General features: G+C 38.5%; 1 protein-coding gene across 1 annotated transcript; it reads right to left on the reverse strand.

Annotated features, from left to right (window-relative positions):
* Window positions 1–2,462: 2,462 nt before the first annotated feature.
* On the reverse strand, window positions 2,463–6,689 carry atf3 (activating transcription factor 3). Its single transcript, XM_005732701.1, has 4 exons — window positions 6,572–6,689; window positions 5,130–5,388; window positions 4,877–4,984; window positions 2,463–4,705 (listed from the first exon to the last, which is right to left on the reverse strand). Exons 2-4 carry the CDS (start codon window positions 5,385–5,387, stop codon window positions 4,403–4,405), a joined length of 669 nt encoding a protein of 222 aa, XP_005732758.1. The 5' UTR covers window position 5,388; window positions 6,572–6,689; the 3' UTR covers window positions 2,463–4,402.
* Between the last annotated feature and the right edge of the window lie 18,112 nt (window positions 6,690–24,801).

Consider the following 24,801-nt stretch of genomic DNA (forward strand, 5'->3'; position numbering starts at 1 on the left):
TCACTTCAACAACTAGATTGATAAGCGATAAGAGCTGTTGCGAAAGGCCTTGAATAATTGACATGTGAACACAAAAAATGCCACCGAGCTCAACATCAAAAAGGTTTGCTTCTCCCTATTAGGAGAAGTATTTGGGGAAATTATTAAAATGTCAATATGGAAACAGAGCGGGAAGAAACTCGAGAGTAACTGGAATGTTATTTTTGGTTTGTGATGAGTTGTAATTAACATACCAGTTGTGTAAATTAAACTGATGGGCAGGTTTAGACATCACCTTCGGTAAAATGCTGCCCCACCCACTTTTTCTCACGCTGCTTGGTTTATGAGAATCTTACTCGCAGGATTCTTCTGAAAATATCAGCACAATTGTGAACTGAACTCTTTCTTTATTGATTGTTTTCACTCTTTTATTCCATGCATGGTTTCCTGAAATGAGATGACTTGCTCTTTAAGGAGTTTAACAGGAAATCAGAATACTTGTGATAGGAAAGAGGCGGAACGTCATGTGTTCTCTAGGTTCTGGGCAGCTTACCGGAACACTAACTATTGGTACCGTGAAACTCACTAGGACAGGTGCAAAGTATTGATTACAGTGATTGTATACCTGGGTGTTTGCTTTCATCCACTTTCAGTGACAGCTAGGTGGGGTCAAACCATAGCAGATCTCGGGCTGGCAGACCTGGAACAAGTTATTTTCTGTGTGAGTTTTAACGTCCTGGTGCAGGTGGGTGAGATTTGATGCTTGAGGGCATGAAGCTTCTTGTGTAATCACATAATTATCTGTTTATACACTTTCAGTTTGCCGGGATTGTTTAGAACACGTATGTCACGTTTCATCAGAAAGCTCATTTGAATGGTTTCATCGGATTAATTCCCTATCACATCATTCACATCATTCTATGTTGCAACTTTGGCATAACGATGTATTAAAAAAAAGACGGGAAACAAATGGATTTGATTTTGCACATTCCACAAATTGGCTCGTGTTTGAACACGCTTGTTTACGGTGTGATGTACCGCACATCTCTAAGGCCAGTGGCCTTATTGGGCGGGTTTGTTGTTATTTGAACTGCATATCAGAGCCTTCTTGGACAGATACTGTAGAAAACATCCAGTCATATCTAACAAGGCAGTGTTACCTCACCCTTCTGCCTGCCTCTACCTCTTTGAAGAGAACATGTTCAGTCTTGTCCTTCAGCTCCATCACATGCACAGTTGCTCTGTGATTACATGTAGGAATTCTGTCGGAGATTTTTGTAAGCAAACGTTTATGTTGTGAAATTGTTCCACTTGTGGAAAAAAAACACGGTGATAGAAGTACAGCAGCTTCCTAGTACCCATGGGTACTAGGAAGCTGCTAGTACATCTGGGAATGTAAGCTTTTAAAACATTTTAAAACCGAGTATCCTTCAAGGAAACTGTGTTATTTTTCCTGATATTCATAACACACTCTTTATTTTAATGAGAGAGGGCCCGGTGCTGATGTAACTGTGTTCCTAAAGTAAAGCAGAAGAGCACAGCTGCAGAGTTAGTTTTCTAAAGATCAAGCATGAGTTTTGTTAGTTCTGCTGTTGTCATTTTCAGACATGGAGAACATGAGACATACGCGAGCGGGTTAATGGCTACAAAATGAAAATCATTGTTTCAAAACTGATCTGATGCAATCCAAAGCAACTGACCGGTCAACTGCATTGTCAGAAAGTGGTGATTATTGATGATAAGCATTGCAAACATTTGTTTTACAACGTGTTGCATCAGATGGCACATGTTTTCATAAGTGCAGAAAGTCTATAGGTATATGATATTGTACAGCTCCAACAGCGAAGAGCAAGGCACTAATATTTCTGTTTCTGCTCTGTTTAGTGTTATCAACGTACTATCACAGCTTTTTTTCCAACAGCATCATGTGCGCTCACTGTAGCAATAATCATATCATAATTTAATTTAAGATTATCATAAGAAATCAGCTACTCAGCCCACTTCCACTGAGCTTCAGGGAGCTTGTTTTTGGTTCTACAATCATTGCTGCACATTTATTATGCTCTAACCATTATTATTATTATTATGTACTACTGATATGTTAATAACAATTTTTTTTGCATTTTTGTCCCAGTTACATGTTTCAGATCATCAAACAAAATATAATATTAGAAAGAGATAACTAGTCGCTAACATCTATCAGTCTGGACAGGGTGACAAAGCCAAATGTTTTCAATAATGAGTCCCGTTACATCTGGTGTGAAACTAACACAGCATTTCATTAAACGACAGCCAAACATGGTGGTGTCAGGGTGACGGTCTGGGACTGCTGTCCTGTTTCAGGACCTCACTGGTTGCTGTAATTGATGGAAACATGAATTCTGCTCTCTACCAGAAACTCCTGATGTAAAAAAAAAAGTTTTTTCTCTACATCAGTGCAAATCACACCTGCCCATCCATTTCCAGAAAAGGCATCTCACAGGTCGCATTTTCAGTTCACATCTTTAATTATCAAAGTATCAAAAATCAAAACAGAGATGGAAGTAGTTACACAGTGATAGTAGCAGTGCAGTTGTACCTGACATCCTTTATTTATTTCTGCTATGACACAGCTATAGAGAAAAAAAAAGTCTTCAGTAGTAGAAATAGGCACAATATGAATACATGCACTCAGTGCTCAGTGACTATCTAGTAATGACTAGCATCGGGACAACAGGTGACAAAAGTACTATGACCACAAAGACGCCTGCGTCCCTTTAACAATGTGACTCTCGCACAACACATACAACAATATAAACCTTCTAACAGAGGAATACAACTTCAGTCTACAAAATTCATTATTATTCTGTCAAAGGAAACCCCTTCTGGTATGTACTCATCCTTCGCTTTGTGCGTCAGAGTTTCAGTTTGATTGAGAATGAGAAGTTAGAGTGTCGCTCAGGAATAAAGGGCTTCTGATCTCATGTTTGGCTTTATTTTACTGCCAATAAACAACAAACAGCAATCATCGTGCTTGTCAAATTTCTGTTTGAGCAATAAACTGCTTTTTTCCTTGGGCTATTTTTTTTTTTTTTTTTTTACAATGGAAAAGGGTGTGCAAGTGAACAACAACTATTTTGGCAGTTCGTTTTCAAACAGTGGAAGTTCACGACACACTTAGATTCTAACGTGTCAACAAATCTTGCATAACTTCAGAGTAAACTGATGCAGCGCTTCTGATACCTAGCTAACGATATCTAATGAACACAACATCCGGACCAAATGTTTTCAATAAATACATTTTTAAAAAAATAACTTTTGGTTTTGCTCTGTTGAGACCAAAGGAGGCATTGGTGTTTACATACAGCAGCACATAGTTAATATGCATTTGATACTTTATACAAGACACTGGGTAGAAAACACATCTGTAAAATAACACTTATGTAGCTTCATTGTCACAGAACAGGTTGAAAAAAAATCCCCTTTGCTTTAAGAGAGAACACAGTGATAAATAAAGTGTCCATTGGGCAATTGTGATTGCCATAAAATATTGAATTCTTAAGAAAAAACCCACAACAAAACACTTATCTATACATGTGATTACACTGTCTTTTGTACTAGGCTTTTTTCATTAAGTGCAGAATTAGAAACCCTGCCTGCAACGTACATTTCCCTTTTGTGTCTGCTACACTCACAGCAAGGAACCCGACCCGTACTCATGCTTTTGGACGAGTCATCTCATATTATGTATAACAAAACGGACGTCTATAGCATACCTAGGTCCTGAGTGGTTAGTAGTAGCAGCGTTTTTAGCAATTCACTTTGTATACAGGACAAGCAGACAGGGTTAAAACAGCAACATCCTAAAATACAGTAATCATTTAATAAATATGTCATCTTTGCTGTACACTAAACAGAGACCGCTTCTTTTTAAAGTCAGTGACTTGCATCTGTACACACTCACACAGTCATTCTGAATCTCCTTACTGTCGGGGTGAACTCTTAAATAATGTGCCTTGATCACCTTGAAATCGTGCTTTGGTACAAAAATCAGACCATCGACTATTCAAAATACTAATAAATCAAGAAAAGCTGTTGAACTTTGTTTAAGTGCTTTAGCATCTGTTCTTGGCCCTGACTGTTTAAAATGTTTAAAAAAAAAAAAGAAACACAATGCAAGTCAAAGTGCTGTCCATCATTTCTCACTCCTGTCCAATCAGCAGCTACGGGTTCAGGGAGCGGAAGGTGCTGAGGTCACTTTACACCGCTCTCTTTTTCTCTAGCAGCATTATGGACGGCAGGTGGGCGTGAGGAGTCATAGGTGGCGTTTCATTCTCAGGTCATAAGTCTGTATGTGGCAACTCCACCTCCTGCGAAACCAGTCAGTCCTACATCAGCAGCAGGAGATGGAAGAATTGCAAGCCCTAGATAACACTCTGGGCGATCATAAGTGGCTGGGGCACTGGACATGATCGAGAGTCAGAAGTCCTCCGCCGAGAGGCGCTGCTGTGGACGTGGATGCGGATGAGGTGGTGGTGGAGGTGAGGTTGTGGAGTTGTAAGGTGCTCTCCTGGATGTGCTGGATGAAAAGGTTTCGCTCGTCCTCGGGCGTCTGGGGGTTCTGGGCTCGGACGATGCACGTCGGCCGGTGCAGGTTGAGCATGTAGACCAGCTGCTGCTTCTGCTGCTTAAGCTCCTCAATCTGAGCTTTTAAGTCGGCATTGATGCTCTCCAGCTTTTCAGACTCCTGCAGAGAAGGATGGAAGAAGAAGACTGTTATTCACCCGAGAAACATAAGCTACTTCTCACCGCAAGCTGTGAATGTCATGCTTTATAAATCGTCTAACTGTGAGGGTGCAAAAAGCTAAGAGTAGGTGCAGAATAACCAATGCTCAGATTGATGAAAGTGGAAAACTACCTTCTGGAGTGATTCAGTCTTTTCCTTCTTCTTGTTGCGGCACTTGGCGGCAGCGATTTTGTTTCTCTCCCTCCTCCTTTTCCTTCTTTCATGCTCCTCAGATGTCAACTAAAAAAAAGTGAGAAATATAGACCATTAAGAAAAAAATACTCTCTCTCTGTGTATGTATGTATGTATGTATGTATGTATGTATGTATGTATATAACAGACACATTACAGATAACTACATGCTGTAAGTCCCCCTCTGCCTTACCTCTCGCTTGACCCCGTTCCTGTATGAAGTTAGCTCAGAGGCTCGATCCGAGCTGGAGCTGGCACCATCGGAGCTCATGTCGGTGCTAAGCCCGTTGGACAGTCGCTTGCTCTGGATTGCCAGCCGGAGCTCCTCTTTCACGATGGGTGTGAAGTTGGTGAAGTCGTCCAGGGTGAGTGTGCCTTGAGGGGAGAAGCAAGGAACCAAGGCGGAGCAGCTGATGTCAGCCAGAGAAGGACCCGAGTGCTGAAGCATCATTCTGTAAACGCAAGAGATGAAAATCGTCAGGTGGGTTAGAAACACTTAATATAATTCAAAAGAAACTGAGCTAAAGTCATTATGAACCCAATGCTGAAAGTCACAAGATAAATAATGTGGGAAGAATAATAAAGGAATGTTCAACTTTTTGCTGAGTAACAATGACACAAATGTCAGAAGGAAGTCCAAAGCTAAGATCGGTTTGAAAGGTCAACATGGCATGTTAAGGAGGACAAACAGATTGTGATGACAAGACAAATAGCTATGTCATTCAAAACTAAGCAAATATTTGCTTTGTGGAAAACATGCTGTAAAAAAGGCTCATTAATTAGGGAGGTGTGGATGTTTGTTATCTAAACGGAGAAGTGAAAAGAGTTGAATTATGGCCATCAGCCAGATAAGAAGGTGTTTACATCAGCTCTGAGACCAAAACCAAAACAAGCACGTTTATATTATATTCTTATGTTCTCCAGTAATAAATCATTTGCAACGAAGTCATTAATGATATGGTTTGTATTAGTCTGCACACAGCTGCATCTTCTTAGAATTAAAAAAAAAAAGTTTTAAAAAGTCTTGTTAGCTCTACAAATATTTTACCACCGCCTCCCTCTGTTCCCTTCAGTTTCGTTATTATGTGTTCAGGTAATTATAAAAGAGAATTGTGCTATTCATATGTTTGTTTTGGTTTTGTTATTATAAAGTTAACTCAAAAGAAAGAAGAAAAAAAAAAGAAACAACAATATTAAAAGTCTCGTCAAAAGTGAGGAAACAAGTGCAAAAATCCGAAATACCTGATTATAAATAAGTTACAAAAAAAAGTGTAACAAAATGCATTCAAGCAGAATCCAAGAAAAACGTCGCATGATGTCATATTTGAAACAAAAACAATAACAAGTTTTTATAAATACAAAATACGCTAAAATAAAATAAAAAATAAATAAAAATCGTTAGTGCAAACTGCTCCAAAAAGATGTGCTTGTTTATATATTTTGTTTATATATTTTATATTTTCACGCAAAAACACGCGCGGAAGTTTTCGCAGTGTCCCGGGACGGAGCGCACGGAGACACCGGCTCTCTGCGCTTCTCACCGGGATCAAAGAGCGACAACACCGCCTCTCTGCCCCTCACACACACGCTCAAACACCCCCGTCCTCCTCCACGGGAAACAGATCTCCAGCCTACCTGTTAAAGCTGTGAGTGTCCGGATCGGATGAAGTGCGCCGTGAAGAAAATAAACCTTCTCTTATGTCTGTGCGTTCCGCTCTTCCTGTGTCGGCTTCCTGCTCGTTGGCTACGGTTGCTCTTGTAGCCTTTACGTTGCGTCACCTCGCGCTTTTAAATTGGTTGAAGGGGCGGGACACATGACGCAACGCAACGCTACTAGAGAGCGAGAGAGGGAGGGTGCTAGGGTTGGGAGCCTGAGAGTAGGGGGGGTGACGTCATCCTATTTTTAGAAGGCTGATCCGGCGATGATGCAATCTAGCAACCCCGAGTGTTCTTCTCTGCCATAACAGGACAGGCGTCCCCTCCCTCCTCCTCCTCATGTTTTTTCCTCCTCTGCCTATCCTCCCGCAGATTTTCAGCTCTTCCTCATTCTCCGCCTCCTCCTCTCTGCTTCCTACCCTCTTCCCACCAACGCGTTATTCCTTTCCCAATCTTTTAATCTTTTTTTTTCCTTTTTTGTTTTTATATTTGTCTCTTTTTTCAACACTTCATTCATCATCTCCAATCCTCTTTTTTGGTATAGTTTCTATCCCCCTCCTTTTTTAATCCCCCCATCAGCTTTGGCCTTTTTCACAAATTTCCATGGTTTATGTCCCAAAATCCCTCTATTCTTTGCCACTCTCATAACATGTTTTTCTCTTATCTTCCCTCCCATCTAATCTCTGTCATCCTATTTCCAGTTGTCTCTTCTCCACCCATTGCTGTACCTCCTGCACACGCATCTCCACTAATCACTTGAATCTTTTTTTGTTATTGTCTCGTAAATTTACCAAATTTAGAAATACGGGCTAATTTTCCTCTGCGACACCTGGTAGGTTGATGGTATTTACAGATAACCAGTTTAACCTGTTTGATCTTTTTCTTTTTAAAATTGCAGTTTCTTTTATTCCCTTTTTACTTTGTCTCCTGTTTTCTACTAAAAACCTTCACGTCTTTTCCTTTTTCACTCCTCCATCATTATATTTCCAAGTTCTTTCTGCTCACTTTTTCCCACTTTGATACTTTTTTCTTAATTATCCATGTTTTTATATTCCTTCATCATAGTACTTGTACATCTTTCCTTCTTCTATTCACCTGAAGTCTTTTGCCCTCTTTCTTCTACTTCTTTTATCTTATTTCTCTTCTCTCTCTTTCCTCCACTTTTTTCACCCCCATACATGTCCCGTCTTGTACTAATCAGCCTCATTTTATTATTCCTCTTTGCCCTCCATTATTGTTTCCATAAGCATCACCTCTTCACACGCTTCCCTTCCCTCTCTGTCATCTCTCCCTGTTTTGACACTGACATGGATTTCCATTCCAGGCATTCCACACTAACGAGTGAATAAGGCCGTTCAGGCTGAGTGACAGTGGACGGTTATTTATTGTGCGGTTACACCACACTCACCAGCTGGGGTATAAAAGAGGTTAGACAGACATGCAGACAGATATGGACCTTTGCATGGATGGATGGATGGAAGGATTATAATGATTTTCCTTTTCCTGTCTGATGATATGATGACATATACCTGTCATGTGAGGACAGGTAAAGAAAACTTTCTGCATGTTTTCATTTCTGAACTACTTGTGCTTTTACATGTGTGTGTGTGTCACAGATTTGTAGACTGCCAGTAAATGTAATCTACACGCAGGGATTTTCTTGATTAGTCGTAATCAGATGATCTTGTTTACTCGACTGCTGACACAGATTTCCTGTGAGAATGTTGATTTTTGGCTTCAGAATACAAAAATATGTGCGAATTTTCACTATTTAACATCTAAATTTAAATTGTAAGTCGTGGCAGCTGTGGAAATACACAACTAGTAAGCATCTATATGTTAATAATATTCAGACATAATAATCGATATTATTAGCAGTCTTTCACACTAGTTTTATGTATTATTATTGATAATAGTTTCAAAGTTACACCTGCAACTTCAGCACTAGCAGTAATGTCCTCGTCCTAACAGTCAGATTAAAGGAAAATACATTTTAAAGGGTTTTACCTTAGCTATAAAACTCTGCTACTGTAACATAATGTTTATTTTATGCTTACTGAATTGTCCAAAACTGGAAAAGAAGATGGTTCATGAAACGCATGTTTATTTTATTTTATTTTTTTCCATATGGGCTGACCCACATCAGGTGCAGCTGTTTATGTTGGGCTGTTTTAATGTGCAGCCATAAAGCAGAAAGCAGCATGGCTTTAAAGTGCACACATATCTAGCAAAGACAAGCAGAGCATGCTGACGTCATCCTGATTCAGAATCATTCCAAAAAAGAAAGAAAAGAAAAGAAACAGATTGTTTTGTCTCAAATATTTCTGTCTGAAAACAGAACAACGTTATTATTTTGTGTGTGTGTGTCTCTTATGATGCCTACATATCCTGTCAAAGCAGAAAACTCGGCTCAACTTTTGCGTACATGATACAATAATTTCCTGATAGATTGTTATCTAACATGAACCATGCAACAACAGCTCTGCAGTTTTGTAAAATCCTGCTTCCACTAGATTACTCCTGCTAGATTTTAAGTGACCTGATTCATGAGGATGTTTTAATTCTGATTAAAAGATGCAAGCTTTTGGGCATCTTGTTGACCTCTACTGCAGTTTATGTGCTTAACTTGTAAGTGTTATAGGTTTTTTTTTATTTGTTCGAGTGATTTCACACACTGAAGAAAAGGTTCTTTCCCTCCTATTTCCTTGTAGTCTTTCTATCTTTTCCTTCCTTTTCTCATTTCCTGCCATTTTCAGTATAATGCCCTCTCGGTTTTGTAATTTTGAAACTCCCAGTTTCTCTGAGTGTACCAACAAAATTGACTTTCAGTTTTGCCAACTCAAGACTTTCTTGGAAACAATATTGCTTCACTATTTCATGAAATTATGAAATGTCAAAATCGAGTGATCATCAAGTGGTCACTATGTTTGCATCTCATCTTTTCTTAACTTTACTTGAAATGAAGCCAAGGAGACATGACTTGTCACATGAACGATGACTGCCATGACTGATCTAGAAATTCATGTAACTATGAATCCCACCCAGTTGTAAAGGCCATAAAATGGTTAATAATTAAACAAATGAGTTTCCACTGCTAATGAAAACATCTGGCCTTATGTGAACCTCTGAAAAAACACTCCCTGACAAAGAAGGTTATGTAGTGGTGACCTGCTGAGGTGTTTTCTCCATTTTTAGACGGTGAGTTTGAAGGCCGAGTTGAACAAGGGAAATATTTCTCTTTGCCAGGAACTGAAAGAAAAGATCTGCTGTTTCCCCAAGCTGTAAATCTGAAACCCTGAAATAGGTTAAAATAAATTCTAATAAAAATTATTTTAATATAATTTAACCCAGCATAAATATTCTTATAAATAAAAACATACCACAGATGCTTTTGTCGGCCTCAGACTAAATGAAAATGACTTCATTGACTTATGCCCTTGAATTCTTCAATGCATTGTCTACGTTTCCTGTGTATGTGACATGTAATGTATGTGCTAACTCACAGTCACATGGCTTGATTTTGTGCTTTTAGTTTTGGTCCAGATGGAAAACATAAATGCAGAGTGACTGCTGTTTGGAAAGTTAAGAAAATGCTCCGACTCAGAACTCCTGCTCAATCAGACATCACAGAGGATTGGGGAGGGGGTTTCCAAAGCAAACTTAGGATCCTAAAAAGCTCTTCCAACGAAGAATACTCACTCACTCAAAGAAAGAAAACGTAAATTGTTACAGACAAATCAGAGGCAGGCTAAATAAAAATGAAAGTAAGAAGAGTAATATATTAATAAGAACACTTTTAGGGGCAAATTAAATGAAGGGACTGAGTCTGAGCTGCTCAGCTGCTCTACTGGGAGCAGGAAGAGCCTCAAAAGTAATCAAAATGACAAATCTAGACTATTCCAGAACATACTGGGAGCCAGTTTAAAAATGCCAAAATGGGAGTGATGGGAGGCTGCTGACTTCTTTATAGTCTACAGTCGTTCAAATAGAGTTTTAGTTCAGGAAAGAAAAAAAGGCTGACACATGTAAAAGCACACTTTTAAATCTTAAATGACATCTTTTTTAATTTCTAAGATGATAAAAGCATGACTGCATTAGTCTCACAATGTGGTGCTCGAAATTTAGGTTTTAATTAAATCAGATTTCAAGATAATTTGCAACCAGCTTGAAATTTTCAGGCCGAGAAGCAGCCGGTGGGAGAATCTGTTCAGCGTGACCTACGACCTGGTGGCAAGTTTCGTCTGAATTTAGCTGAAGGAAATGAAATGACGTCCAGTTCTGAACCTCATAAAGAGTCACATGATCTGAATTAGCCATCACATTTATAACAGTGAGTCATGCAGAGACTCAATGTATGCTTTGATTCAGTGTAGTTTCAGTTAACTCATAGAGTAGGTACGCTGGTTTCAGTTTACTTTTACCCGTTTAACTGGTTATATTAATACTGTTTAGATGATTTTAAAACATTAAGCTTGTAGTGATGATTTCATTTCATTGGGAAATTTATTTATATATTTTTATTCTTAATTCAGAACAACTCTTATGATAAAAAGCACAGATGTGTAACCAACAAAACCTATAAATAAAGATGATTTTTATCTTGACAAAAGCAAAAAAAAAGAAAAGAAAAGTGTTTTCGCACATTTTGAGTTTGTTGCTATCAAAGTGAATACATTCAGTGGAATGCGGAGCCTTGGCTTTTGCAACACATTTTGCAAACTCCCACCAGCTCTGGTTATCCACCTGTCAAAATATGTTTATGTCCTATAGTATGTGATGTCTCATAGCTCAGAGCCCCAGATGGAGAACTTCAGGCCCGGGTGTGCACGCTGTTCTGGAAAGTTACCGTACTCCCCTTCCTCAGCCTGACGTTGGAAAGGTGCTCGGGAGGAGGGAGGTGTTTCCAACATAAATGCGCCAGAGTTTTCCAAAGAAACATATTTAATCTTTTACAGCTGACAACTTCCTTTAAAAGGTCACCAGCCCAGACAACTAACGTAAGAGCAGAACATCACAGTCATTCACAATAATATATACAAACATTATGAATAGAGATGTTATAGGTTTTACTAAAATATTTTTAGTTGAGCTATTTTCACATCTAGTTTAGTTGAATTTCTGTCAACTTGTCTTGAATCTGCCAGAGAAATACTCGACATATAAAGTCCAGTGTCGTTTGTTCCCAGCTCTGATTTTAAACCGTATCATTAGTTAACTGTGCCTTTTAGAAATGCTACCTGTGCTGATTATCACTTCACAGATCTACTGTGGCGCATGCTTGACCTCGCCTCAAAATACATCCATGTTACACTGCATCTAATTAAAAGCTGACACGCTTGGAGTTGTAGTTTTTATTTTTAGGACGCCAGACAATCGTCAAAATGCTCGAGCTGAATGGCACAAATGCTCACACTCGCATTTCCACTCCTCTGTCTTTCTCCGCGAGCAGCCAGACGAGTGTTGAAAAGTTTATGAGGTCAGTGTGGTCATCCAGATTGATGCTGCGACATGAAGTCATTGCTGACACTGTCGCTTATTAATACCATATGATCGGAGTGCTAACCCTCCTCAGCTAAATATTGCATTCTCTATTTTTATGTTTCAAGTGTTTCATGCCAAAGAGCTACGTGTGCTCATATCCACATACAGTATGGAGGAGCAGGCTCTTTGGGCAGCTTTTAAAAAGGAAAATACAGTCTATCAGATTAACTTTCTTAATGTCAAACTTCAAAAAATTCATACCTTTTTAAAACATAAAATCCAATAATGGAAACAGGTGGACTTTAAAAAGCTAAATTAAAAGATAAACAGTGAATTTTAGCTGGTTTCTAAATAAATCTGGTGTAAACACATTACAAAAACATATGAAAACAAATACATTAATCCCAGAAAGTACATAGGGTGACGTATAATATGTAAGTGGGTCTTTGGCCAGTTAACCATAACTTTTCCTTGTGATAATAAATCATTTTGTTTCTATTCAGTTTAACCTAAAAAAAAAAAAACCCCAGTTCTTCTTACAAGTTGTAAATAAGGGCACCGCAGGATTTCGCCACAAAACTCTCACTTTCACCTGCTATTCTGCTTACAGTTCACATCCTGGACTCCTACCTAATCTCCAAAACAGTTCCTGATGTGAGCTGATAAAGAAAACAGGACAGAGGACGGGTTTCACTATGACAGAAAGGAATGTGAATAAGAGCGAGTTTCTCATTCTGAGAGTTTGCTCTCAGTGGAAGAGAAAGTGAAAACCAAAGAAGAATTCGTAAGCCCATGTGCAGCAGTCTAGAGAAGCAAAGCCTACTTTTTAAACCCTCAGTTAAACACTAAACACCCTGCAATTCGTGGTTCAGGCTGCACATTAACTCACACCTCATTCATGCTTCTGTTTAGTAAAAGCTTCCCTACTGCAAATGTGTCTTATTTAAAAAGTCACCTTCTTGCCTCCAGCCAGTTCTAAATGCAGCAGCAGCAGCAGCTTCTTAATGGTTTTACCACATGCTGTCACATGTCCTGGCTCTTGTCCATTGGCACCCTGTACGTTTTGGAATTGATTTTAAGATTTAGTGTTAAAGTGTGTCAGCGTCTGCGTTCAAGCTACATGACAGAAATACTGACCTCCGCGTGAGCAGGTTAACAGCCTCAGATCCTTAACTGGGGTTGTAGGGCAGTGAGTAGAACTGGGGCAATGGCTGCACAGACAAAGTAAACAAAGGGCTACATGTTGGATTAACTTAATCAAAATGTAAGCAAATGTTACAAAGAAAGGGATCAAACCCACTGCACTGGAATCAAGTTAAATAGCAGTAAAAACTCACTGCAGCCCTAATAATGATTCAACGGGGGTTCCTTGTAGGACTTTGCAGGCTGGATTTGCTTTTGCTGCTGTGTGACAGCACGCCGCGTACTGAGACAATGTCCTGCATGTTCAGTGGCTCTATATTTTACCAACAAGAGTGCACGTGTCACAAGAAACTTGTGGCTGAAAATGTGATTTATGGCTATTGAAACTCAAAGGCGGTTAGCAAACAGAAAAGTAACTGACCGTTAACGGTTGTCACAGTTACTGTAACAGAAAAAAGGAATAGAAAAAGGGAATAAACCACTTTAGCTTTCCTTTTCTGAGTGTAGGAGATGGGAAAATTCAATTAAAATAAAAAGCTTCACATGCTTGATGGCATACTTTTTTTTCTGAAACAGGGTTGTTTTGTTTGGGCATTTTTATTTTCATTTTAGTTTTTTTTATTTACCCCCATTTTATTTATTTATTTATTTTATTTTTTAGTTTTTTCCTTGTTTTGTTTGTTTTTTGGTCTCATGGTCTGGATTTTTGCTTTTCCTTGTCTTGTTATTAGTATAACTTCAATAGACATGGAGAACAGATCAATAAAACAAAAGTTCTGGCTCTAATCTGAACTGTATGAAGAATGAAATCTTCTTCAGATCCTATCTCGACCCTTACGTGTGTAATTTTAGCTCAGACAGAAAACTCATGGACACGCCTCATATTCAGCACCATCTATATATCCATGTGGTGATACTCATTTATAAATTCTTTGTTTTTTTCCTCCGCATTCACCGGACAATGCTGCAGTTTTTGGTTTTTTTTAAACTCTTTGAGATCAATACTTGGATTGAACAAATGGTAGCTTCATAGTCTTACAATTTGGAATTTCACAAGACCCAGTGAGGCATGGGGAAATTGTCATAATCAATAACTAATATAAGTAGCAGTGTTGCAACAATCAAAGGAAAAGATCCATGATCTACAGTTTTCAGGCCCCTCTTATGTGGAACCAGCTTCCAGTTTGGATTCAGAAGACAGACACTATCTCTACGTTTAAGATTTGGCTTAAAACTTTCCTTGTTGCTAAAGAATATAGTTAGGGCTCAATCAGTTATGTTCCCCTCACTCCCAATAGATCACAGTAGATGGCCGCCCTTCTGTGAGCCTGGTTCTGCAGGTGGTTTCGTCCTGTTAAAGGGAGTTTTTCCCAAGTGCTTGCTCAGAGGAGGTCATCTGATTGTTGGGGGGTCTTTAGCTTACAGTACAAAGCACCTTGAGGCAACTGTCATTGTGATTTAGTGGTATATAAATAAAATTAAATGGAACTGTCTGTAACAGCAACACTAAGAGGTTATGTTAAATTCAGTTCCTTAACATTTGATTTAGATTAGATCATACTAGAAAAAAATAATTTAAATGATTTTGAGGTTTTGGGAAAAAGGAGCTCCCAGACTTAAATGATGCATAATATAAACTAGAAATGAGGAAAATAAACGAATCATCTGCCCTCAAAAAGAAAGAAACTAAAGAAAAAAGAAGAAGAATGCGGGAGAGTTTCTTTATCTGGAAGGGAGAGCCTAGTTTTTCAGCCTCCTTCATACAGAGAACGATCCACCCACCAGTTATTCCAGGCTGAATTTGTTCAACTGGAACCAGAAACCCACCGGCCCACTTGCAGCTGCTGAAAGACACAGTCCACCAACAGCAAACACTGTTCTCAGAGAAAAGATGAATATGTTGTATTCAGGACCGAAATCATAGAGCCTGACGTTCCTCCCAACTTCAAATGTCCAGTTGTGAAGCAATAAATAGTGAGTTCACTGCCTGGTACAGAAGACAGTTTGCGCATCATTGGAAAGTTCGATGACAACTACACAGATATTGTTTTGAACACATCAATGTGTCACTGCTTTGACAGACAGGTGTGTTGATCAGGAAGCTGTGAGCATACCTGCAGTGGTTTACCTGTGCTGAATGGAGTCACTGAACACGCACCACTTTTAATTTAATTATCTGACAAATTTCTGTGTTAACTGATATCTTAGCACCCATTTGTCAAGATATGATTAATTCTCACTTCGAAAGGTGAAAAATTATGAAATTATTTGGTAACATCACTTGGTGACATCCATCCTTTATTTACAGGGTATTTTACAAGCACAAACCCATGATTGGCGTTTAATGATGCTGTGATATATGTGGTGGATTGTGTCTGTATAGTATGCTTGTCCACAAGAAAGTTACCAATAAACAGAAAGGTTTTGTAATTATTTTCTAAAGTTAAATGAGGTGCAAAAGCTAAAATGAGCCCATAACTTTGATATAGCGATATCACATAGAATGCTTATTACATTTATAACAGTGGGATGAGAAAATCCCTTTGTTCCAACAACAGGCCACGTTCAGTTATGTGAACACTTTTCAGAGACACTTACAACTCACGAGAGCCCCGCACTGTTTAATTGAATCATGGAGCATGATCGGACATCGAACTCTGTCCTTATGGCTCAGTTTTCATCTTTGCATCAGTGCACATGTATCAGAGAAATCTACCCATACAAACCTGCAGTTTTAAAGCTCAATTTAAACAAACAAACAAACAAAAATCTATATTAAAACAGTAACATATATAGCAATTATAACGTAATATACACCTCCTCACTCAAATTTCCAGATTAGGAACAAATGATTTGTTTTTTGGGAAGATCAGCCTTCCTGTTTCCTGTTTCACCTTTAAAATGTTCCGATAATGATATAAAAGTATTTATGGTGAAAACGATAAGTGTTGGAACAGGAGGAGGCTGTTTATCCTGCCGGTGTCTCTTCCCGGTTCCCAGCTGGTTGCCTGGTAAAGCCACCGGGAGGATAAGGGGCATTATTTCCCGGAAAGGGTGACGTAATCCTGGAGGGAATAATAAAAGATGAGGAGGCGGAGGAGCTTTTGTTTACAGTTTTTACACCACAAGGGGGAAATAAATAAATAAATAAATAAATATTCTGAAGAAAACACAAAAACAAGCACAATACATTTTATTGTATTTTTAAAGCCTTATTTAGCTGTTCTAAAAATTGTACTCTATTTATTTATTTATCTTTAAAGAAACATGAACTACTTTTTGTGTATTATTTATAATTTAACAATATTAATTTATACAAGATTTCCACTGGAGTCATTTTCATCAACTTGCTTGCGTTGTATTTGTTTGCATTTATTTTTTATTTATAATCATTACTATAATTTAACGGAAAGGATACAGTAGAATCCCCAATATTTAAAGAAACGCAATAGACTTACATATGCAGCTCATAGTAGAGATTCGTACCATATACCTTTTAGCACACAACAATATATTTTATCATAATTCATGACATTTTATATTCTTAGTGAATTAAAATGAAGAACAAAGAAAAAAAAAACAACCCAACTTTATTTTGTGTTATTAATCTGCTTAATTTAATTCTTCATCATGTCCTCATTTTGCCCTTCCCTTTCTTTCCGGGAAGCTGCAGTTCTTCCTCGCCCTCCTCCTCCCCGTCTTTTGTTTCGTGTTCTTCATCATCTTCACGGGGTATCCGGGAAATCCCCCCCGCCCTTCTGGTCTCCTCTTCCTCCTCCCACTGATGAGAATCTGGGCGTGAAACACGGCGGTCGGGTGGATGCTTAATGCGAGGCTTACAGTATATTGTTAATGTGGTAAACGGGTTTTCGAGTTTACGGCAGCCGGCCCGGATCATTTGCACTTTCGATCTGAGTGATTCAACGCATTCTGGTAAATCTGCATTTCGCTGAAATGGAACTGCGGCACCAGCGGATGCCCGAGAGCTACATCACGAACCGTGCAGATTCATGCTTATTTCTAGAAACAGGCATGGATATAACATCATCTGACATCAGCTGTCCTACTTTCCTGTTAAACGGAAGATCGTTCACTTAATTTTCTTCATAAGGGATTTCAGCCAATTTACATTATCCTGTAATATTAGCCTGTGGCCCACATGCTAGGTAACCACGAAGGGATATACAGTGTAATATTATTTCCACAATAGTATCTCATTCTTGCTTTGAAAATACGAGCTGATACGAGCGTCTTTTTTTTGTTATGCTGATGTGATTAGTCATTAAATTAGCTGAGAGACAGAAAACTACTAACTTTGGTATTAAATCGATTGACTGCTGTTAACCTTACTAAACCTTATTTTGTAGGGAAACAGGAAATGTTTGCATGCAAACATAAAAGGAATTATATAAAGCAAAAACGGGTTATTTAAAATGTGATTTGTGTTAAATCCAAGTTTCTTCCTTTATTGTGGTGATTTTGCTCACACGTTTACTGCCCCTCCATCTGCAGGCCTCTGCACATGAACAGTTCTACATAGTTTCTATATAATTATGCAAATCTGTTTGTAGCATTTAAGTGATGGATTTAAGAGTATGTTTTGTTGCCAGAACATTGAATTTATTACTCTGCCATTACTCTGTTAGACACGCCGCACTATTTTGTGCCACCTGTTGAAGAGCGTTAATGAAAGCGTTACAAAAAACAAGACTTTCACAAAATATTCACACCTCTTTTCTATTTTTGCACACTTCCATGTCTTGTAGATTTTGTCCATCAAGCTACACGAACATTGGAGTTAAAATACTGCAAGTTTCTTAAACATTATAAAAGAACATTTAGACCTTTAATTCGTGCCACAGCTGCACGGCAGAAGTACAGCTGTGGCAGTTGTTTCGCTGTGCTTATTCCCTTTTCTTTGGAATACATTGAGAAGTGGAACCACATGTGAACTTCTGGCTATGGTCTCTGAGCTGAACATCATTCTAGGGATTCGTGCAACAGGTTTTGAGATGTGTTTTCTCTTATCAAAGTTCTTAATCAGCATTAACTTGTATGTAAAACACCCTGTTGAACATCCTGCTGAACATCCTATTTTCTCAGGGCTGACTGCAGCTCAGGGCTCTGTGAGGTTTTAACCCAGTTGATGGCATGCTGCTTGGAGGGACTGCTGGGTTGGTCACATCACTCACAAAGCCCCTTCCAAGTAAGCTAGTCAGTGTGGCCAGATGCTCGACTCTAAGTAAAGTCCTGGTTGTTCCAAACTTCTTTCATGTCACATTTTTTCTTACCTTTGCCCTCACTAAATTTTATGCTGGGGTATGCAGAAAGTTTATTTATCTTCACAGCTTAGATTTTTGTCCTGACATGTAATGAGAATATTTAAAAACTTGCCCAATACCTTCACTTTCCCACAGGTTGTTCTAAACAAGTGACTCCAATTTGAATTGCAAAATGTTATTTTAGCAAATGTTTTGTAAGTAAAAGTTTTTGAAAACCCTCTCGGTGCTCTCATGTTGTCATGATGTGTGACCAAGTGTAGACTGATAGAGCACCTACCCCAAAATCTATAAACACAAGATTGCAGAACATTCTGCAGAGACTCTGGGTATAAATGAAGGACCTGCCTTGATGTTATACTATGCGGCAGACTTATTTGCAGTTATTAAAACAGATCAAAATAGCCTGATTATGCAGTAAATTTGATTTTTGGAGTGATTCTGTGGCTCTAGGCCAACTGTGCATTTACTGTATGAATTGAAAAATATGCAAAGTTTCTTATTCTTACAAAAGTTGAAAAGAAACCAAAGACTTGTGTGTGTATATGTGTAGTCATTCACTTTTTATGGTCCTATAGTCCGACTGTTATTTGCTATCACAGTGTTTATAATTTGGTTTGAAATTCAGTAATAAAAGTACAGTGATGTCATACCCTTGCGCATACGTCATTCCTTTGTCTGAGTTTCACTGAATTTTACTCTCGGTTGTTCTTAAACTATCTTTCTGTTGAGATTCAATGATCATTCTGTCGTTCAGGTTTTGAACTGATATCTGTGGAGATTTCTTTCTGTGGTGAACGGTGACATTCACCACAGAAAGCAGAGACAAAGATCAGGCCCTATGTGAAACTGTGTTGTGGTTATGATTCGTCATGATTGCACTGCATTAAGGCAAAAAGCAGGCTGATGATTCAGTTTTTATGGTGCTAACGTGAGCAGTTTCACGTGACAAGAGATGACAAGCAGTGTTTTGTGAACTTTAACCTTGATGTCTGACTTATTTGTAGCACTTTCTTCAAAAGGACTTTGTAGGTGTTGCATGTTTGGCATTCTTTTAGAACATGTCACAACCGTTCTGTGGATTTATTCAGCTTGACTCTCTTCTGTCTCCTGATGTAATCACAAATTGACTGTATGATGTTTAGGACTAGGTCCATGTGAGCAGTCACACAATCTGATTGAGGATTCTTTGTGTTTCTTTGTTGTTGGCATTTTCTTTTAGATCTTTATGGTCATGCTCTGACTCTCTGTGGCCATTTTTCTGCATGGTCTTTGTTCTCTTTTTAGTCATTTGTCCAGTCTTTGTAGCCATTGTTTTATTCTACATGGTCATTTTTGCCTTGTGGTCATTTTCAGTCTCTTTCTGGTAATTTCATGCTTTGTTTTGCTCGGTCAATTAGTCTGTGGATGTTTTTTTTTTGTCTTTTATTTAAATTTTGCGCCTATGTGGGATTTTTTCTGTCTCTTTGAAGTCACTCTCAGTTTTTTGTGGTCATTTAGAGTCTCTGTCGTCACTTTTCTAAAATTGTGTGTCATTTGTCTCTTTGTGGTAATTTTATATGTGACCATTTTTTTAAGTCTTTTTGAGCCCTTCATCTCCTTCCAGACATTTTTTTAAGTCTGTATGATCATTTATCACTTTTTGTGATCAGCCTGCGTCTTGTTTAAGTTATTTTATGTCTCTCAGTCTGTGACAGGCTGGAGACATGTCCGGGGTTTAATCAAAGCCAGCTGAGGTTTTAGCCCCTGTGGAGCCTTAGTTAAAAAGATGTTTAAGAAGCTGGATGGACGATTGGACATATTTATAATTTTGACATTATCAAGGGCGGCAGCGTTGCTTGTTCAGATTCCAGAGGTAACTGTGCAATCCCGAGCCAACGCACTCTAACGAACTGTCCTTGTACTAGTTCTTTACTTCCCTGCTTACAGCATGTGTTTGATATATCCAATTAATTATTATTGTTTTCTATTTTATAAAGACTTTTTGCTACCCTGAGGCATTCTTTCATGCAGTAAACAAACCCCAGTTGCCCGAAAACATTAGATCAGAAGTAAAGGTTTTCCTTTAGAGGTTGTTGTCCTGCTCCTGAACTTGAAGCCGTGGGTGGTTATGGTTGCGAAGGCGTCGTTTGTGGGATGAATGGAGTTGAATGGGTCAAAGGTACAGTCTGTTATCATTATAGAGCAACCACATTGCACAGACTAATGTAAGCTTAAGGTCATGGAGGACAAGCAGTGTGATTCATTGTTTGTGCATTTATCCCAGTTCAGTTCACTGCCCAGACGGGTTCAACTGTTTGAGTTTCTCTTTATCAAACCACACCTGAACAGGTCGTGTGAGGTGTGTTCCTGGTCTTCTCCCAGTGTTTCTAACACCTCTTCAAAAGTTCACTGAAACAAAAAAAAAAAACAACAACGTCGCTGTGCTGCCGTGTGCCGTAGTTTAATCTTTCCATTCGGCAGCAAAGATAAGAAAAGTGATTTATCACACCCAGGAAGCTTGTGCGCAATTCATGTTTACTGTAATGCCCTTGCTGACTTGGACTCATGCCTGTAACTAATAAAAATTCAGCACATAGAAGTCCATAGAGGCCAACGCAAAGGAAATCTAAATGTTTTGCAAGTTAAAAGTCAGGAGTCATTTGTGTTGTTTCTGTGAAGCATAATTACTCCATGTTATATCCAATTTCCCAAATCTACTCAGACTCAGGCTCTATAAAAGTTATTTTAAGACTTTGTTTGTGGCTTATATGATTTCAATGCAAATTTAATGATTCCACCCATTAAAAAAAATCTAAAATCTTAACTGATTTAAATTTGCACAAAGTCTCAAGAGGCCGAAACACCCGCTACATCCGTTCTATATACTCCACTTGTAGTACATAGAGCAACTTTTTTTGATAGACTAACAAGTTTTGTCTGGAAGGCTGCTTTTCAGACAAAAAATCTGGCCTGATATGAAGCTGCCAAATACTACTGTGTGGTCTTTATCTGGATTCAAGGTCATGAAAATTACAAGAGAGCCTTTCAGCTTGTTTCCTTCATGCCGAACACAAACATCAAACAAAAGGAAACTATTCATTTTGGCCTCTTCAGACATTCTCACTGCAAATCATGAACACTTGTCCAGTTTCTTCTTATAGGTACTATTGTGGCAGCACAGTAACACTTCAAGTATTGAAGCATTACTACATCTATGGTTCAAAATAGCAAACCTTTAGTTTCATTTCGGGGTAGAGGACAAAGTCACAAATAAGTAAGTCTGGTAGAGAGCAAAGGTTGTGTTAGCATGGCCAATGAACTAGTTTTCAAGTGTGAATGTCCCCTTTCAGACACATCAGGGTATTCTGACCCTGAGGTGATGATAAATTCATTGTGAGCATGCTGGTAAATGTGAAAAAATTAAAAAAAAATGACATGCACTGCAGTCATGCTCTGAAACTGACGTGTTGAGTTTGACATTTATGTACTGTTTTATGTACTATTTACATCCTGTCACTCCCTACCGGTCACGGCAGATGACTGCCCCTACCTGAGCCTGGTTCTGCTAAAGGTTTCTTCCTCTTAAAAGAGAGTTTTTCCTTCCCACGGTCGCCAAAGTGCTTGCTCATAGGGGGTTTTCACTGTTGTTGGTGTTTTCTCACTTTTCTTGTGTTATTTTAGGGTATTTGCCTTAAAATATAATACATTTTGAGGCAACTGTTGTTGTGATTTGGCATTATATGAATTAAAGTTTGACATTTGCTCATTGCAGTTTGTACGATGTAAAGCTGCAACTGCACTTGAAGTGGATATTACCTATTACCTATTACCTATACTTATAAATACAACATTACTGAACATTACTCCTCAAACTTTCCATTATGAAATCCTTTTATGACCTTCTCTCTCTTAGTCTTAACCTTTGTTCTTGGTTTTCATCATTGTTTCCTTCTCCTTGCCAGTCTTTCCTCCTACATCTCTTTGTTGTTCCTTATTTTCTGCCTTTTTCATTATGGTGAAAACACTGTGTTTCTGTGACAGAGCTGACCGTGGATGTGAAGGTAACGTGACTGTGAGTTGGGCGTCAGCAAAGGTCAGCCGTGCTCTGATGAGTCTTAAGTTTGAATGTAAGGTCGGCATTTGATGTAAACACCACGAAGGCATGAATCCATCCGACCTTGTAATAACACTTGGTGGTGTAATGACGTCTTAATTTTTCTTGGCACACTTTGGGCCCCTTAGTACGAATTGAGCATCATTTAACCACCTTGCAGTCCACCACAGTATTGTTGCAGACCGTGTCCATCCCTTTATGACCACAGTGCGCCCATTTTCCGATGGATGCTTCCAACAGGCTAGCAGGCCATGTCACAAAACTCAAATCATCTCAAAGTGGTTTCTTGAATATGACAGTGAGTTCACTGTACTCAAATGGCCTCCAGAGTCATCAGATCTTAATCCAGTAAATCAACTTGTTTTTAATTACTTTAATACAAAGTGTTGGCAGAATCTGCTTCACAGTGAAGTGGTGCTCTTGAATTCTATACAATCAATAAAAAAGCTGCTCTTTTAGACTTTTACTGACGTGCAAATGACTAAATCAGTGTTCCCAGGTTGAGCTGTAGTGTTTTTGCCCATTTTATTTATATTTTATTGCATATTTTTTCCTTTTAGTATTCAGTCTTCAAGAACAACATGGATCTCTATTCTATCAGAGACGTGTCCTACATGATTTGTTTAGAAGTAATTTGTCTCTTCAATGTCCCAGAGAGGAAGTGAAAACCAAACCAGTTTCTGCAGCTTGAATGTGAAAGACCTCTCTTTCTTTGAGGTGCATTCTGCAATAGTGACACCGTTTCCCCTGAGGGCTGATTAAAGTTTCATGTATGTTTCATCTCTCACTCTTCTCATCCCCTCTCTCTCCATGCATTACCAATCAGGCAAAAAATAAAATAAAATTCCAAACAGGAAGTTCCTGATGTTCATATTTCATGTCAGTTGATTAAACGGAAACACCACCTTCCTGCTGGAGACACTTTTGCTGCGATCGCCTCTGGGCCCGAAACTTCTCGTTAGACTTGTTCCTGCATCTGCTTATTTTTTATTAAACCAACAAGTGGATTCAGTGATTTATGACAGAGCGTAGGTGAACTCACCTGCGGTGTTTTAACTGATGCCAGTCACTGTTAATTGTGTTTTCCTTGCTTTTATTTCAGTGGAAGGTTATGCCAAGTTTTGACATTTCATGTTGAGCAATGTTAATGAGGAAAACAACTGACATTTTAACGATGATATACATGTGGTAACATGCCGTTGCTCGTAAAAAACATTTTCAACAAACTATTTCAAGGACATTTTGATGCTGCATTTAAATCTTTCACACCTTATTTATTATTGTGGAAAATATGGCAGGAATAATCCTGGACAGATTAGATGCTGGGCACAAGAATTCAAATGTGGCTCGACTGCTGGCAACTAAGGAATCTTGAACTTTGAGGTTAATGAATACATGACATAACATGCAGTATAGCTGTTAAGCAGAATAACTTAAGGAATTTGCTAATAAAGTTTTGTTTTTGGTTATACATACATATCAAGTTAAAATAATGACTTACATGACTTATATTTACCTGTTAACAGCATACAAAAGATATATAAGATCTTTATCAAATCAGAATTTTTTTACCTTCAACTTCAAGGTATGCATAAATGTCTACAATCATGCGTACACTTGCATCCTTACATATTATTATGTGTTAACGTGTACTGATTGACAAAAAACGACTTCATCCATTTAGAATTGAATATACAAGTTGATTAATGGACTGAATACTCTCTGAGTCAATATAAAATGCAAATGACCTTTGATGTGATTTGCTATGGTTTCTTTCTGTTATTGTAGAGTCTTTGCCTCACAGTGTGACAAGGTGGCTGTTGTTATGAACTGGATCTATATAAATACAACTGAACTGAGTTGGAGTGGAAGCTGGCAGTAAAATATTTCAAGTGACAAGTGCTGACTTGTAATCAGAATTGAACTCATCTGGCCTAATTCCTCAACAGTGAAAACTCCGTGCTTACAGACATGTAATTATGTCGATTGCGTAACACAGTAAAATCATGTATGTGTGGCACCCCTGTGAGGGAATGACCACATTAATATTATTTTGTGTAAAACACTCTAAAACACTCATGTAACGGGACATTTTTCATTGCTATATGTATTTATTTTCAGTTTCTTTAAGAGGATAGAAAATCCATGTAACAGGGATTCATTTTATGTTAGAAAGCAGTGAGGGCGGAACTTTGGTGCTTGCTCCGGGG

The sequence above is a fragment of the Pundamilia nyererei genome, unplaced genomic scaffold (genome assembly GCF_000239375.1).
Source record: "Pundamilia nyererei isolate P.nyererei 1_Seehausen unplaced genomic scaffold, PunNye1.0 scaffold00048, whole genome shotgun sequence".
NCBI lineage: Eukaryota > Metazoa > Chordata > Actinopteri > Cichliformes > Cichlidae > Pundamilia > Pundamilia nyererei.

Coding starts and splice junctions, on each gene's coding strand:
- atf3 (XM_005732701.1), bottom strand. CDS start 5,387: ATGATGCTTCAGCACTCGGGTCCTTCTCTGGCTGACATCAGCTGCTCC. Junction 4,985..5,129: donor GGAACGGGGTCAAGCGAGAG/GTAAGGCAGAGG, acceptor ACTTTTTTTTAG/TTGACATCTGAGGAGCATGA. Junction 4,706..4,876: donor AGACTGAATCACTCCAGAAG/GTAGTTTTCCAC, acceptor CCTTCTCTGCAG/GAGTCTGAAAAGCTGGAGAG.